Source organism: Bos javanicus, chromosome 23, assembly GCF_032452875.1.
Source record: "Bos javanicus breed banteng chromosome 23, ARS-OSU_banteng_1.0, whole genome shotgun sequence".
In the NCBI taxonomy this organism is placed as follows: domain Eukaryota; kingdom Metazoa; phylum Chordata; class Mammalia; order Artiodactyla; family Bovidae; genus Bos; species Bos javanicus.
The window spans coordinates 49153165-49171427 of NC_083890.1; the positions used below are offsets into that span (position 1 = coordinate 49153165).

Here is an 18263-nt window from a genome sequence, read left to right on the forward strand (position 1 = left end):
GGGCGAACAGCTAATGACAAGATTCTAATTAATTCATTCTTGCTTAAATTTTAATATCTGATATGACTAATTGCATTTGCTTTCACCTCCACAATTACTCCTTATGGAAATAATTCCCTAACACCTCAAATGAATAAATTGCCATAGTTAAATTCCATTCATTACCTACAGTTTGGAGAGGGGATGGGTTGGCTTCCCATTCAGTGGGCCCTGTATGCTTCAGAGACCTTTTAAGAGCTCGGGTCCAGCATCCAGTCGGGGATACTAGGACAAGCCAGTAATCAGGATCTGAATTCCATTGGTTCCTCCCTGGGGAAACAGACTCGGTAGGAGGGGCTGGGTTAAGGTATGACCCTGGCAGGACAGTCCCTCCCTTTAGTAAGGGAGAGGGGATGGAGAAGGGGGAGACACTGATATGCGTTGAATGTTTTTGTCTTCCCCGCCCCCCACCAAATTCACATGTGTTGGTATTTGGACGGGGCACCTTTGGAGAACAGTTGGGTTTAGATGAGGTCACAAGAATATGGCTCCGTGATGGGATTTGTATGCTTTTAAGAGGAGGAAGGAGGCTTCCCAGGTGGCTCAGTGGTAAAGAACCCACCTGCCAATGCAGGAGACGCAGGTTCAATCCCTGGGTTGGGAAGATCCTCTAGAGGAGGAAATGGAAGCCCACTCCAGTATTTGTGCCTGAGAGAGCCCACGTGCAGAGGAGCCTGGCGGGCTACAGTCTATGGGGTTGCAAAGAGTCAGATAGGACTGAGCACGCACACACTAAGAGGAGGGAGAGGGAGCGGAGCTTGCTCTGCCCACCGCGTGGGGACCAGCAAGTAGGAGGCCAGCCGGAAAGAGAGCTCTCACCAGGAACTCAGCCTGCCCACACCCTGGTCTTGTACTTCCCAGCCTCCGAGCTGTGAGAGACAAATGTCTGTTACTTAAGCCACCCAGCCAGTGGCATTTTGCTACAGCATCCCCCACAGACTAAGACCTCAGAGAAGGAGGATCTTTGGGGCCTGACGCTTCTTGCAGTCAAGCAGCTAAAGGGAGTGTGTGCAGCACTTCATGCTATGTTTTGATCTGGGGAGAAACACATGTGCAGGATTCTTTGGGAAAGCAGCCGTCAGCTCAACGCTCTCAGCTCTTCCAGTGAAGGTGCCATGCTTCCATCTGGACTTGCAAGAACTACTGTGATATTTCCTTGACCGGAAAAGTACGGAGACAAACTAGCTTTCCTTCTCAGCCCCATAACCTGCTCCCAAAGGGACAAGCTGCATTTGAAGTCCAACATCTCAAAGTTAGGTTGCTGTATACACTGTAAGTTCACTGGAAAAATTAGTGCACAGAGTAGACAAGAGCCCCTGATATTCTGAAGCAATTAACAAGACAAAAACAGCCCTTCTGTGACGAAAATGATGGCAGTGAAGCAGTGGAGAGACAGCTAGGGTGGCATTTTCCATCAGACAACTTTTTTTTTTATTTGTGCAGCATATTTCCAAGTGATAGAAAATGACACACTGTCTCCATTACTTCCTTTCCATCATCTCAATCTTTTCTAACTTTCATATTTGTGAAACAAATTGCTTTAAACATGTCAAAGACACTTGAGTGGAGTGTTAGCCAAATTTTAAAAATAAAGATGATTCACAAAGACAGCATTTGTGTTTATAACCATCATGGTAAAATTTCAAGAAAGAAATCACAGTCCTGATAATTTAGGGCACAACATAAGGTAGTCATCTTCGGAGGTTAGAAGGAAGCCTCTTTCTGCTCTGCCTCATGTCCCTAGATTTTTACGGCACGGGGAACCTGGCCTTGGGGGAGCACGGTCGTCCCTGCTTTGAGGATTTACTGAGTAGTCACCGCCATATCGATTTCTTCAAACTTGGGTTCCGTTTGCATTACTGTGCAAGGGGTTGGGTTCCTCGACATTTTGCCCCATGTTGGTCCTATATCCTCTTGCACCTGTTGCTTCTTGAAAGGTCCAGTCGTATCCTGCCCTTGGAGAGACAGGAGGTGGCCTAGTGTGAGGCACCGAGGAGGCCTCCCCTTAGCACATACTTTTGAAGAGTTGACACTGGTGTCCAGAGACAGAAAGCTCAAAAGCACTGCTCATCTTAAGAAACTTAAAGACCTGCATCAGTGATGTTTTCTTTTCTTTTTTTTTAAAGGGGATACTAAGCTCTATAAAATTTAAAAATGTAAAAAGGAGAATGTATATATACAAGACAATTGTACAAATGATGGCCAGCCATGTTGCCCTGTTGTTTGCTGTTTAAAACTTTTTTTTTTTTTTAATTTTGAAAGAAACTCCATTTTACAGAAAATTTACAAAAGTGATACATAGAATTTCTGTTTTTCTTCCAGAGCCACTTCAGAGTTTTCAACTCAATGTTCCATCATCACTGAATTCTTTGAATACTTCAATGTGTATTTCTTATGGGCAAAGACATTCTCCTGTATAACCACCAAATCAAGACATTGTAATTGATGCGTTAGGATCATCTGATCTTCAGACCCCGTTTGGGTGTCACCAGTTGTCCTAATAACATCCTTTATAGCAGGAGGATCCAGTCCAAAACCACAGGCTGCATTTTGTTGTCATGGCTTGTCTCTAGTTTTCTCCAATTTGGAACACTTCTGTAGTCTTTCTTTGACTCCAGTTCCTTGACACCTTTGAAGATCATAATGCATTGATTTCTTACAGCTACTCCCAGTTTGGGTCTCTTTGCCTGATGCTTCCCTGTGATTGCAGTCAGGTTATGTGCCTTGGACAGCAGTGTCACGCAAGTCGTGCCATGATCTTCTTGGTGAATCCTACCCAGTTGCACATAATATTTTGTAGACCTCCTTACTGGTGGCTTTAATGTTGATTACTTGTTTATGGCAGAGTTCTAGGTCAGTATCCTAGTCTGTTCTGGCTGCTGGAGCAAAATACCACAGACTAGGTCCTTATAAACAAACCTCTCACAGTTCTGGAGTCTGGGAAGTCAAAATCAAGGCACTGACAGATTTAGTGTGTGGTTGAGGACCTGCTTACGGGTTCACAGCCAGCTGTCTTCTCACTGTGTACTGACACGAGAAAGGTTGGGGTGGGGGGTCTCTCCAGGGTCTCCTTTATAGGCACACCAGTCCCACTCATGAGAACTCCAGCCTCATAACCTAGTCACCTCTCAAAGGCCCCACCTCCAAATATGTGGGACTTGTAGCGAGCTGTTTCAAGTGCTGTAATACTAGTATTGAGTTTCTAAAAGCTACCATGAAGCTGTATTTAGCACAATATTCTAGCAGTGTGTATAAGTGAAGTGTTTGTGTCTACAACATATAAATTTTGTGGAAAGTGTGAAACTGAAGTCGCTCAGTCGTGTCCAAATACAAATATTCTGTCTATAATAGCTGGGTTCCCCCAGATAGGAGATTTTGAAATTAGCAGACAAGAAGTTGACTAGGAAGTAATCTTGGGATTAACTTTTGTGAAGGGAGCAGAATTGGTCAGAGAAAGAAGCTGAGCTTCAAGTAGTACCAGCAAAGGCCTCAGCTGACCCCACTGAATGAGAAGTGGAGAAAGGAATCCATCCCCTCTCCAAACTGATGCAACAAATGGAATTCAACTATGACTACTTATTCATGTAAGATGCTAGGGAATTACTTCCTATAAAGAGTAAGTATGGACATGAGAGGAAGTACAATGTCTTATCAGATATTAAAATTTTAAGAAGAATGGATTATTAGACTCTTGCTGTTAACCGTTAGCTGATATCAGTTCCCTCAGAATAAGCAGCCAAATGGCCTTTTTAGAGGGGGCCACATGGCCAATGTGTGGCCGGGGAAGGGACGCCCAGGAGGCACCAAAGGGAGGGTCCTTCGGTCACACAGCAAACAGTGTGAGACTGCAGAGTGCATGCTCTGAACTTGGAGTCTTAGAGCGCTGAGAGGTGTTTAAGATGAAATTCCCTCACTGTGCCATTTTCCAAAGGACTGGGCTTGGTGTCATTCATGGAAGACCAAACTGTACAACTTCAGTCCACAAATAAAGAGGTACTCTACAATTATCTCTATTTAAAAAGATGTTAGGCAAATCGGTGGGGTTTTACTGATTTAAAAAGTTTACTGGAGGAAATCAAGGAAACTTGAAATACTCCTTAAAGCCTTGGGGAAATATCAAGAAGAACAGTCTCCTTTGCCCACAAGGAGTCTCTGGCTGGGGCAGGTGGGTGTGACTCCTTTATGTCTGAGTGTCGAAACAAGGCCTTCTACGTGGTCACTCAGGTAGTTGATGTATATCCACTGGGTTTCCCTACGTAGCTCAGTGGTAAAGAATCTGCCTGCCAAAGCAGGAAACGCAGGAGACTCGGGTTAGATCCCTGGGTTGGGAAGATCCCTTGGGGGAGAAAATGGCAACCCACTCCAGTATTCTTGCCTGGAAAATCCCAGGGACAGAGGTGCCTGGTGGACTGCAGTCTGTGTGGTCACAAGGAGTCAGGCACGACTGAGTGAGCGTGGACACACACAAGCAAGCACTGTGGAGACTTGGCTTGAGTACAGGACATTTCAGGACGCCTTTCCATGTAATCAGTGATCAGTTCATAAAGCAACTACAAACATCTATTGTAAGCAAATGAGCACCCACACATAAATACAGGCATGAACTAATAAAATACACGTGCATGGCACTCTTTCATCCTTTAGGTCCTTTCTTTGTTGTTATGTCTTTAATAAAATCATCCTTGGCTCCAGTAGCAATCCACTGCTCTGGTTTATTAGTCTCGCATTAGTCTTCTGACTTGAATTATAGTCTCGACTTGGATATTTGGTTATGAACTCACTGAGGACAGAGTATATCATATACATCTTATATACTCACCCTCATCACCATCAAGTTAAGTGACATGGCTTTGCTTATATTGCTGCTGCTGCTGCTGCTAAGTCGCTTCAGTCGTGTCCGACTCTGTGCAACCAATAGACGGCAGCCCACCAGGCTCCTACGTCCCTGGGATTCTCCAGGCAAGAACACTGGAGTGGGTAACCATTTCCTTCTCCAATGCATGGAAGTGAAAACTGAAAGTGAATTCACTCAGTCGTCTCCGACTCTTAGCAACCCCATGGACTGCAGCGCACCAGGCTCCTCCACCCATGGGATTTTCCAGGCAAGGGTACTGGAGTGGGGTGCCATCGCCTTCTCCGTTGCTTATACTAAGAATTAGTAAATATCTCTTTAAATAAGTGTTTATTGAGCACGTATTGTCGATATCCTACTGCAGACTAATACCAATAATAAGACTGCCTCTTATTTCTTAGAAGCTTTCCATGTTGATTTTTGCTCTACCAACAATTGGTTTTCTCTCTGGAGATGTGACATCATTTAACACTTCTTGTTATGTATCACATTCATATTTGCATTCCAAAGACAGGCACGTATTTTGTTTAGAATTACCAATGATTTGTTCTTATTCCTATTATTGTTGCCATTAAATTATTAACAAGAACCAACTGTTTTAGTGAAAATTTTATCAGAGTTCTGTTTGGCTTTTCAGCTAAACTTTTGATCTTGTCTTTGTTGGCTAATGACATTGCTTCTTAAATCTGCTAAGACCCTTAAGCCTCAGGCTGCCTGCGTGATGGATATAGTGCAAACAAACAGAACTTTAGCTTCACAGAACTGGGATTTGCTGAGGAGATTCGGGTCCTATCAGAGAGACTTCCTTATGGCTTGCTTCCTGAATCTGGTTGAGAAACGATAAGCACCTGAGCTTATGCCTGGCCATGCATCTGGTCAGTGATTCTTACTTTCACTCCCAAGTGTGTTTCCCACCACAACCCACCTCCAAACCTTCCTTGGGCTTCTGGAGCCCAGCTTGAGGATGGCAGAACCGGGGAGATGAGCTGAAATCGTTCCATGACACTTGGAGCGAGGCACGACTCTGTAGCACCTCTAGCTGCTTCCTTCTCAGGGTTCAGGGCTTCCCGGGGGGCCCAGTTGGTAAAGAACCTGGCTTCAGTGCAGGAGACCCAGGTTCAGTCCCTGGGTTGGGAAGATCTCCTGGAGAAGGAAATGCCAACCCGCTCTAGTATTCTTGCCTGGGAAATCCCATGAACAGAGGAGCCTGGTGGGCTACAGTCCATGGGGTCGCAAACGTCAGACACGACTTAAGGACTAACCCACCACCACCACTTCTGGGTCTCTGTCACAGCCAACAGCTGTGAAGATCTGTTTTATAGAAGTCCTCGCCACACCCGCTTCCTTGTGGTGGGTGATCCCAACTACAGCTTAGCGTGCTGGGGGCGCACTTAAAATGTAAGCAGTTTTGTTGAGGGAGTCCGTCTTGTTTCACCAACAAAGAGATGATCCTCTCTCCATGTTGTCGATGTCCCTCTGATTTTTGCCTCATGTCCTTTCTTCCTCTCTGTGCTGTTGACAACACCCTGGGCCCTCTGCCTTCTTATGTCCAGATCATGACCTTGGTGGCCATCTATGGTGTGTACTTCGTAATGCTGGTCCTCATTGGGCGTGGCCTTGTTATTCTTCTGAATCACTCCAAGAGCCTTGCCCAGTGCTGGTTTCGTGTCTATTTCACAGAATTACACCTTACTCCAAAAATAGTTTAAGAGTCTTAGTAAGGACTGAAAGTGGAATGAGGTAGATAAGACACCTTAAAGAATATAACTATCAAGAAATTACCAGACTTATTAAGCTTGCTATGTTCCAAGATAATACAAGGCACTGGATGTACAAAATTAGAACAAATGTAAGTTCCTGTCCTCAAGAAGATTCCCCTTGCTTCTCTGGTTTGCTGGACAGGGAAGCCTGGCATGCTGCAGTCCATGGGGTCACAAAGAGTCAGACAGGACTGAGCGACTGAACTGAACTGAGAGCCACAGAATTAGCACCACCAGGAAGCTTTCTTCCTTTAGGAAACATCCAAATAAATAAATACAGATAGGAAATTATATATATGTGAGAATTGGACCACAAAGAAGGCTGGACGCTGAAGAATTGATGCTTTCCATCTGTGAAGAGTCCCTTGGACAGCAAGGAAATCAAACCAGTCAATCCTAAAGAAATCACTCCTGAATATTCGTTAGAAAGACTGATGCCGAAGCTGAAACTCCAATACTTTGGTCAACTGATGCAAAGAGCTGGCTCATTGGGAAAGACTCTGATGCTGGGAAAGATTGAAGGCAGGAGCAGAAAGGGGCGACAGAGATGGTTGGATGGCATCACTGGCAATGGACATGAGTTTGAGCAAATTCTGGGAGCTGGTGATGGACAGGGAGGCCTAGTGTGCTGCAGTCCATGGGGTCGCAAAGAGCCAGGCACGACTAAGCAACTAAATAACAACATACATATGTGTACACACACACACACACACACACACACACACACACACACACACACACACACACGCACACACACGCCTCACTGGCAAGGTATTAAATAGAAAGCATAGGTTCCAAGGTCCTTAATGAATGATTCTCTGTTGAACGTTTGTGTTTCTCTTGTCTTAATTGACATCATCCAAGATTTTTTTTTTTTTTGCCATTTTTGATGTTTCTTTTCTGGTGCTGTTGCTTTGTCTTTGTAGTTAGTAACCTGGGGTTTCTAAAAGTTATTCAGGGACGTATTCGGCCTTGCCCCCGTGCATTCTCGTTCCACTCTAAGACTGTTAACACGAGGCTTGCTTCCCTTTCCCAGGCTGCTGCGCTCACGCCTCCAGCCTTGCCACATGCATCATGCTGTCATGGTAATACTTCCAGGGCCCGTTTGGAAAGAGATGGATTATTTTGAACATGAAAGGTGTTTCCTGGGAAAAACAAATGAATCAAACGGAAAAATGAATTAACATCACGAAATTTACCTTCCCAGCTGGAGATATGATATATGCATGCGTTCCTTAGGGACAATCCTCTTATAAGAATTCACTGTTAAAAAAGTCTGCGGTGATCGGAGTCAGAGCTCAGCCTGCAGTGTATTTATACATGAATGGAAAACATCCCTCGAAGGAAAAAGTTTAGAACCATGAATGTTTGTTTCTTGTGAGGGGTGCATGGAATTGACAACTGGTGGCCACAGGTGTCTTGTTCCAGGGCTTCTAAGGCCTGTGTGATGCTCTTAATGGGACCTGGTATCTGCAAAATATTCAGTTCTCTCCAGTGACATTTACTGGGCACCTACTCAGTACAAGGCACAGGGATATACTACGGAGTTAAAAAGACAATAAAATAACATCTTCAGCTCAGTTTAATAAGAAAAATAGGTATTTAAGTTCATAAGGAGGAAAGGTTTTATTTGGGATTTCCTGGTGATTAATTAAAACTCTCATGATCAGAAGTATTATTATTAAATACAGCACAGGAAGAACCATCAGCTGTGGCCACTTGACTTACAGATGATGTGCCCAAGAGATAAGAAAGGCTCATGAGTCTTCATTTCAGAGCACCAGGGAAAGTGACTGACGTGTGCCTACTTAACTTACAGGTACCGCCTCCTTCTCCCTGCTGTGTCCTCCCAGGCTCTAGGTCAGAGTGAGGCAAAGTCAGAATAATTACATTAGCAACCTCATTCAACTACATCAACCGTGCTGCAGGTGAATTAGTGGGCTTCCTCAACTGCCTGGGACTCATCACCACATAGGATGTTTTATTTAGATGGAAATATATTCCAAGCCATCCACTTTCCAAAACATTAATGTTTTTAACGCAGCACATTGCTCTGTGGGGTACTGCCTATGCAGGGCTTTGCATGCAGTGTGCTCCCAGATCTAGAGAATGAATGATTGAGACAAAATCTCCCCCGAAGTCAAAGAGGGCTGACTTTGAGCTGGGGGTGGATTTCTCTCGCCCACCATGTGGATGAAAAGAAAGAGGCCATGCAACAAGCTCAGGCCCTTTGAGCCAAAGTTGGTAAAGAATAAAATCGTAAAGGAATGAAATATTTTCATCCTCTTTCTCCTGGTTCCAAGCAGTGGGGTGTTAAGGCAGGTGTGTTTCTCTGTATTCACACGTATATGCTACATGTAAAGAGAGAGTCAGGTTATATGTGAGTACAGGCATATAGTTCTGGCCAACTTTGCCTTGCAAGTAGTACTCGTATGGCCTCAAAAATGATTTACAGGTGTAAACAAACGTTTAGACTAAGACCATATGTTAATTCCTACATCACTTGAGAATTTGACACCAATTTTAGTTGAGTGTGAAGGAATGCAATTGGTAATTATATTTTTTTCATGGTTAGTAAGTGGTTCAATTGCAACGACTGTGTTATTAAAAACAAAATGAGAATCCTTTCTGGGGTATTATATTTCCTGCTTCTATTTTTCTTGCCTAGATTCTTTTTTAACACAAAAGTTACACAGCTTTGTAAAAACAAAACATCTATCCAGGCATTATTCACTTTTAGCAAACGTGTGCATGGTGGTCACCTTTGGAGGGCCGAATTTCGCACCGAGATTTGGCCGAGGGAGGCTGGCGGGCAGTCAGGGGTGTTGACGGATGGGTGTTCAGGAGCGTAGGCTGATTGTGGTCTCTTACACATGCTACCTCCTGGAGGTGAGAGGGCTATTTAGCGAAATGAAATACTACTCTGTCACAACTTCCTCGCTCGCGGTTCAATCATGGAAAATTCTTCCCCAGCGCTGTCATTGAAATCATTACACTCAGAATTAAACATGGTATAAGGGAGCAGCCGAGAAGACCCTGCGGTACTATCGACAGGCCAGGTCTTACATGAATAATCAGCTTTTGCATGCGGCGCATGTGAAAAGGCCTGTAAATCAGGGCTCTTTCCTCTCCCTTTGGAATGAATGGAATTGCTCTCTGTTCCCCATTTGTCTCCACGTGCTGGTCTGATGCCACCCGGCTTGACCCAAGTTGCAGAGCTCCTCACACATCTCCTTTCTTCCTTCTGCCCCTGACGTCCCCTTAAAACCTTCTAAACCCACGTCCTCTGCAGCCCAGAGACCCTTTCCGGAAGCCCCCATCTACCAGGTCTTCTTTCTCGCCACCAGTTACTAAGCCCTTGGATTCACACTTCCGCCTCACATCCCTGCAGTCCACCACGCGCACCCCCAGCTGTCCTTCCGCCTCCAGTCCCTTCAGATCTTCCAGTTTTACTCTTCTCTTGGCTTCCTTCATCTTAATCCCTCCAGCACCCTCCCCACCACCTCCACAGAAGCAGCGACGTGCAGCGAAAAGAGAACGGACTTCCAGCCCAAAGATCTCAGCCCGTGCCCCGTGTCCACCGCCTGGTGATACAGAGGTCTTGGGCGTGATAACCTCACGGGACCTCAGTTACCCCTCTGTAAAAATTTCCTCACAGGGACCCCAGGAAATAAAGCTTCATTTCTATCACACTATTTCCATCTCTATGTGAAGTGCCTTGGCAACACAAAACACCTTTTACAAAACTGAAATTGAACATTTTAGCTGAGTCCAGTGAAACCAATAAAAAGTTATAACCAACTTCCTGTGTCTTCAACACTCTGAGACTGAGGCATTTAACTAGACGGTTTTAACGAAATGAAACGCTGACCCAATCGCAGTGTAGATGTTTGTTCCTGGTTTGATAACATATTCTCTCTGAAGGAAACATGAGGTGATCATATTTTCTTCTTAGCCCCAAGTCTCAGACACTGCTGGTGCTTTAGTTGCTAAGTCGTGTCTGACTCTTATGACCTCCTGGACCGTAGCCTGCTAGGCTCCTCTGTCCATGGGATTTCCCAGGCAAGAATACTGGAGTGAGCTGCCATTTCCTTCTCCAGGGGATTCTTCCAGACCCGGCGTCACAGCTGTGTCCCTTGCATCAGCAGGCAGATGCTTTGCCACCGACCCACCACAGAAACCCCTTGATTCAACAGAATACAAAATTCTCTAAGGCAGAGATTGACAAATTTTTACTGTAAGGATTCAAGCCAAACTGGGTTCAAATCTCAACGCCAGATCTCATTGCATCGCCCTGGTCAAGTGGCTTCATCTTATTGTGCGTTCATTTCCTGATTTGTCAGATTAGGATGATGACAATGATTCTCCTCTCACTGCTGCTCTGGGGGCTGAAGCAGCAAGAGGAATATCCTAAGCAGCGCATCCATGGCTTGTCCGTAGACCGTAAGCTCAGCGAGGACAGGAGTCTGCTTTGGTGACTGTTGTGTCTCTAGCACTTAATGATGCTATTCGTGCTTAGCACAGAGCAGGCAGTACTGTTGCAGGAAGAAGAGAGCTTCAAACAAACTAGGCTTTAGATTAAATCATGACTGGGTTCAAGGCCAGCGTGAACAAACATGGCTCTTCTTTTCCTTCACATTTTTTTTTAATAACTTGTATTTGCTAGGTAAAATTTAATAGGAGTCTTTGCAATTATAGCTTGAAGTATAATAATGGAAATGAGTGATCATTGGTATTTCAATACTCCTAAACAATAGTGGATGTTAGTACAAAGATGAAGCTGAAGCTCACAGCACAGAGCTTTACATTGTTGTTATTCTTTGGTTGCTAAATCACGTCTGACTCTTTTGTGGCTCCATGGACTGTAGCCCACCAGGCTCCTTATTCATGGGGTTTTCCAGGCAATAATACTGGAGTGGGTTGCCATTCCTTCTCCAGGGAATCTTCTCCTGCATTGACAGGCAGATTCTTTACCACTGAGCCACCTGGGAAGCCCATAGCTTTAGGTACCCTCTCATAGTTTCTTTTTGCTGTTCTTAAAGGAGGCTGCTTATATAATTCATTTGAAAATGCCTTTCATCTTTTTAAAAAAAATCTAAGTCTCTCATTATGACATAGATTTTCTCTCCGAAAGTTTATTTTTACCAAACTTGTGTCATATTTAATACTTGTATTCTAAATCCAAGTCAGTATTTAGTGGCAACAGCTGCCAGGAGTCACTGGAATAAATGAATTACGGCCCTGTTTAGCTGGCAAGATTGCATTCGATTTCCACACTCCAGCACCAATGGGGTCTCCAAGAGCAACAGAGAAAGGGCAACCTATTCCCCGGGGCTGAGCTTGTACAGAAAGGAGCATATACAGGAAGTATGGGACCTTTGGGACAAACAGCTTTGGCAGGTGGGTCATGTCCAAGCTTCCCAGAAGCTGAGCCCCGTGTATTCCCAAGAATACCACCTAGACAACTGTCATACCTTGGCAGAAAACCATTTTCAAAGCTTTATTGGATTTGTGATGATATTTATTCAGGGTGTTGATAAATAGATACTCCTACAACAGCAAAGCACCAAGGTTCTACTCTTCTCCCTGGCTTGTGCTGTATGCATTTATTTACATTAAGAATAAGCATCTCACTGAATTACACAGTGGCGACTTATGCAGCTACCTCCTTAGGATGCTGTCTGCAGCAATATACCTGCCAAAGAATCCTTTAAAGATCCCAGTAATTGGAGAAGCCAAAAAGAAGCATTGTTTTTATTTGTTTTAACGTAGAATTCTCTACCTGGTTTATGTAAAACAATTGAAGTAAGTTTTCAGTAAGTTTCTTCTGCTTACAATCAAAATAATTTTCAGACATGTTAGCCTGATTTGTAATTTTCTCCACGTCTAGAATTGAATGTCTGATGCATTTTGGTAAAGTTTGTAAATGAAACATTTGCTCCAGTTTAAAATACCTAGGTATTTGACTCTTTGGTAAACCAGACTATACACTGAACTGGAAGCTAAAGAGTTAAAGAATGCTGTGAGGTTGAATACACGGCAAAGACTGTTTTTCCAGGAACCCATCGGTAAAATTTAGTTTTGATGTTGATCATGAAGTAGGAATTTGGTCCAAAATGGCAACAATAAAGAGAAAAAAGATTTGCTCTGAGATAGCTTATACGTCAAGTTTGATAAGCCTGGACATATGGCAAAATGCTCTGACGTGTAATTTTCTATTGAAATAATTGCTAAAAATTTGTTATATATGAGAAATTATGTACAAAGCATCTTACGTGTAATATTTTATTTTATTTCACCATTGAGTAGTAGTATTATTCTCATTTAATGACAGAGAAAAAGAGGAAAATAGAGATTTGTAAAGGTCATGTAATTTATTGGGATTATTTTATTTTTTGATTAGAGGATAATTGCTTTAAAGGGCTATGTGAGTTTCTGTCATACAACACAAATCAGCCATAAGTATATATATATCAGTTCAGTTCGGTGCATGCCAGGCTTCCCTGTCCATCACCAACTGCCAGAGATTGCTCAAACTCATGTCCATCGAGTCAGTGATGTCATCCAACCATCTCATCCTTTGTTGATCCTTTCTCTTCCTGTCTTCAATCTTTCCAAGCATCAGGGTGTTTTCCAACAAGTCAGTTCTTTGCATCAGGTGGCTAAAGTATTGGAGCTTCAGCTTCAGCATCAATCCTTCCAATGAATATTCAGGACTGATTTCCTTTAGGATTGACTGGTTTGATCTCCTTGCAGTCCAAGGGACTCTCAAGAGTCTTCTCCAGCATCACAGTTCAAAAGCATCAATTCTTTGGCACTCAGCTTTCTTCACAGTCCAACTCTCACATCCATACATGACTACTGGAAAAACCATAGCCTCGACTAGATGGACCTTGGTTGGCAAAGTTATGTCTCTGCTTTTTAATATGAGGTCTAGGTTGGTCATAGCTTTTCTTTCAAGGAGCAAGCGTCTTTTAATTAATGGCTGCAATCACCATCTGCAGTGATTTTGGAGCCCAAGAAAATAAAGTCAGCCCTGTTTCCCTATCTATTGGCCATGAAGTGATGGGACTGGATGCCATAATCTTAGTTTTGTGAATGTTGCATTTTAAGCCAGCTTTTTCACTCTCCTCTTTCACTTTCATCAAGAGGCTCTTTAGTTCTTCTTTGCTTTCTGCCGTAAGGGTGGTATCATCTGCATATATGAGGTTATTGATATTTCTCCTGACAGTCTTGATTCCAGCTTGTGCTTCATCCAGCCTGGCATTTCACATGACCTACTCTGCGTATAAGTTAAATAAGCAGGGTGACAATATACAGCCTTGTCATATTCCTTTCCTAATTTGGAACCAGTCTGTTGTTCCATATCTAGTTCTAACTGTTGCTTCTTGACCTGCATACAGATTTCTCAGGAGGCAGGTAAGGTAGTCTGGTTATCCCATCACTTTAAGAATTTTCCACAGTTTGTTGTGATCCACACAGTCAAAGGCTTTGGCATAATCAATTAAGCAGAAGTAGATGTCTTTCCGGAACGCTCTTGCTTTTTCTATGATCCAGCAGATGTTGGCAATTTGATCTCTGGTTCCTCTGCCTTTTCTAAATCGTGCTTGAACATCTGGAAGTTCTTGATTCACGTACTGTTGAAGCCAAGCTTGGAGAATTTTGAGCATTACTTTGCTAGCATGCTGCTGCTGCTAAGTCACTTCAGTGGTGTCTGACTCTGTGTGACCCCATAGACAGACGGCAGTCCACCAGGCTCCCCTGTCCCGAGATGAGTGTAATTGTGTGGTCGTTTAAACATTCTTCAGCATTGCCTTTCTTTGGGATTGGAATGAAAACTGACCTTTTCCAGTCCTGTGGCCACTGCTGAGTTTTCCAAATTTGCTGACATATTGAGTGCAGCACTTTAACAGCATCATCTTTCAGGATTCAAAATAGCTCAACTGGACTTCCATCACCTTCTCTAGCTTTGTCCATAGTGATGCTTCCTAAGGCCCACTGGAGAAGGCAATGGCACCCCACTCCAGTACTCTTGCCTGGAAAATCCTATGGATGGAGGAGCCTGGTAGGCTGCAGTCCATGGGGTCGCTAAGAGTGGGACACGACTGAGCGACTTCACTTTCACTTTTCACTTTCATGCATTGGAGAAGGAAATGGCAACCCACTCCAGTGTTCTTGCCTGGAGAATCCTGAGGACAGGGGAGCCTGGTGGGCTGCCGTCTATGGGGTCACACAGAGTCGGACATGACTGAAGCGATTTAGCAGCAGCAGCAGCAAGGCCCACTAGACATCGCATTTCAGGATGTTCGGCTCTAGATGAGTGATCACACCATCGTGGTTATCTGGGTCATGAAGATCTTTTTTGTATAGTTCTTCTGTATATTCTTGCCACCTCTTCTTAATATCTTCTGCTTCTGTTAGGTCCATATGATTTCTGTCCTTTATTGTGCCCATCTTTGCATGAAATATTCCCTTGGTATCTCTAATTTTCTTGAAGAGATCTCTAGTCTTTCCCATTCTATTGTTTTCTTCTATTTCTCTGCGTTGATCACTGAGGAAGGCTTTCTTCTCTCTCCTTGCTATTCTTTGGAACTCTGCATTCAAATGGATATGTATTTCCTTTTATCCTTTGCCTTTCACTTCTCTTCCTTTCTCAGCTATTTATAAGGCCTCCTCAGACGACCATTTTGCCTTTTTGAATTTCTTTGTTTTGGGGGATAGTTTTGATCACTGCCTCCTGTACAATGACAAGAATCCAACCATAGTTCTTCAGGCACTCTATCAGATCTAATCCCTTGAATCTACTTGTCACTTCCACTGTATAACCGTAAGGGATTTAGGTCACACCTGAATGGTCTAGTAGTTTCCCTACTTTTTTAGATTTAAGTCTGAATTCTGCAATAAGGAGTTCATAATCTGAGCCACAGTCAACTCCCAGTCTTGTTTGTGCTGACTGTATAGAGTTCTCCATCTTCAGCTGAAAAGAACATAATCGATCTGATTTCTGTATTGACCATCTGGTGATGTCCATGTGTAGAGTCATCTCTTCTGTTGTTGGAAGAGGGTGTTTGCTATGACCAGTACATTCTCTTTGCAAAACTCTATTAGCCTTTGCCCTGCTTCATTTTGTACTCCAAGGCCAAATTTGCCTATTACTCCAGGTATCTCTTGCTTGACTTCCTACTTTTGCATTCCAGTCCCCTATGATGAAAAGGATATCTTTTTTTTTTTTTTTGGTGTTAGTTCCCATGGACAGAGGAGTCTGGCGGGCTACAGTTCATGGGGTTGCAAACAGTCAGACATGACTGGAATGCAAAGTAGGAGGTCAAGAGATACCTGGAGTAACAGGTAACTTTGTTCTAGGAGTACTCTCTCTATATATATATATGTATATATACGCACACACATATATCTCCCCTTCCTCTTAAGCCTCCCTCCCAACCCATGCCATCACACCTTCTTTTAATTTGCCAGAGATTGCAAAGGTAATAAGTAGCATAGCCAAGATTCAAACCTAGACAATTTGCCTCTGGAGCCTGAATTCTTGCCCAAGACATAAGCCTAAATTTACTAAATATGATATTGGCAATATATGTGTTTCAGTTAAATAGAAGATTAATTACATATGGACAACTTATAAATGGAGCTGTATTAGGTGGTATGACAAATAATGGAATTGCATTCAAAATACACAAAAACATTTGCCTTGTACCCCTTATGTGTGTTAATTCACTTCAGTCATGTCTGGCTGTGTCCAACCCCATGGACTACAGCCCGCCAGGCTCCTCTGTCCATGGGACTCTCCAGGCAAGAACACTGGAGTGGGCTGCCATGTCCTCCTCCAGGGGATCTTCCTGACCCCAGGACTGAACCTGGGTCTTTTGTGTCTCCTGCATTGGCAGGCAGGTTCTTTACCACTAGAGCCACCTGGGGAGCCCTTATGACCCTTTTTAGGGCTTTTTTAAGCCATTCTAAGTCTTTAGAGAGCAGAATTTCTGGTACTGATGACTTCACATCACCCTGTAAGCTCTGTTTTGTTTTTGCATCCAAGATTAGTATTTCTACACCTTATTTGAGTGCATTGACCAACCAACAAAAATCTTTGTAAGTACTGTCATTCTTTTTTAAAAAATATAGACCAGACGAATATGACCTTCAAAAAGTTCTGAAAAGTAACTGCCATCAGACAGCAAGTTGGCAGCAAAAGTGAAATTCAAACCCAAGTTTTACTATTTCAAGTCTAATGAATTATTTCCACCTTCAGCTATTAAGGTGACAGAGAACAAAGGTAGCTTGTGAAATCTCAAGGCTGTGTTTCTTCTTTCTTCCCGTAGGTCTCTACCCCCAGGAGAATAAGGGAACCTACATTCCAGTCCCTTTGGTCTCTGAGCTGCAGAGTGGCAAGTGGGGGGCGAAGGTGGTCATGAGAGAGGACAGGTCTGTCCGGCTGTCTGTCCAGTCTTCTGCAGACTGCATTGTGGGGAAGTTCCGCATGTACGTGGCTGTCTGGACCCCCTATGGGGTCATCCGCACCAGCCGAAACCCTGAAACGGACACATACATTCTCTTCAACCCTTGGTGTGAAGGTAAGGGCCTGGTATTTATTATCTCACTACAAAAATAGTTCATATATTTCTAATGCATCTCTTTTTGGGTCAATAGAAAAATTATGCTAGAAGACGTGTTCCTTCCTACATCCACTTTCCATGTTTTAAGGACAGAAGATGACACAAAATTTGCTTTCAGTGTATGAGGCTATAACTTGAAGTTAATGCTGCTATAAATTTACTTCAAGAAATAATTGAAGATTGTGTAAAATTGCACAATTAGTTAATTGTGAAGTTAATATGCTGATGGTATTACCTCTGTGTATGTTATTGCTCTATTAACAAAATGGGCTTCTTTGCCTTGACTTTCAAAATTGATAGGATCCAGAAGATAAGACATATAAATATACTAGATGTTAGTCACTCAATTGTGTCCGATTCTTTGTGACTCTGTGGATTGTAGCCCACCAGGCTCCTCTGTCCATGAAATTCTCTAGCAAGAATACTGGAGTGGGTATCCATTCCCTTCTCCAGGTGGATATGATGGAATACTATGCAGCCATAAAAAAACATGATTTTACCACTTGCAGAAACATGGATGGACTTGGAAGGCATTATGCCAAATGAAATAAGTCAAAAAGAAAAAGGCAAATACTGTATATCACTTATATGTGGAATCTAAAAAATATAACAAACTAGTGAATATACAAAAAACAAGCAGACTCTCAGAGAACAAACTAATGATTACTAGTGGGGAAAGGGAATAGGGAGGGGCAAAATAGGGGTAGGGAATTAAGAGGTACAAACAATTAGGTATAATAAGCTACAGGATGTATTGTGCAGCACGAGGAACATAGGCAATATTTTATAATAACTATAAATGGAGTCGGAGAAGGCAATGGCACCCCACTCCAGTACTCTTGCCTGGAAAATCCCATGGACCAAGGACCCTGGTGGGCTGCAGTCCATGGGGTTGCTAAGAGTCAGACACGACTGAGCGACTTCACTTTCACTTCTCACTTTTATGCATTGGAGAAGGAAATGGCAACCCACTCCAGTGTTCTT

General features: G+C 43.3%; 1 protein-coding gene across 1 annotated transcript in view; it reads left to right on the forward strand.

The window, feature by feature from the left end:
* Window positions 1–18263, forward strand: part of F13A1 (coagulation factor XIII A chain) — a 143905-nt gene that overhangs the window by 29452 nt on the left and 96190 nt on the right. Inside the window, exon 4 of the mRNA XM_061398934.1 lies at window positions 16986–17237. Within this exon, the coding sequence (XP_061254918.1) occupies window positions 16986–17237 (252 nt within the window). The remainder of the gene's footprint in view (window positions 1–16985; window positions 17238–18263) is intronic.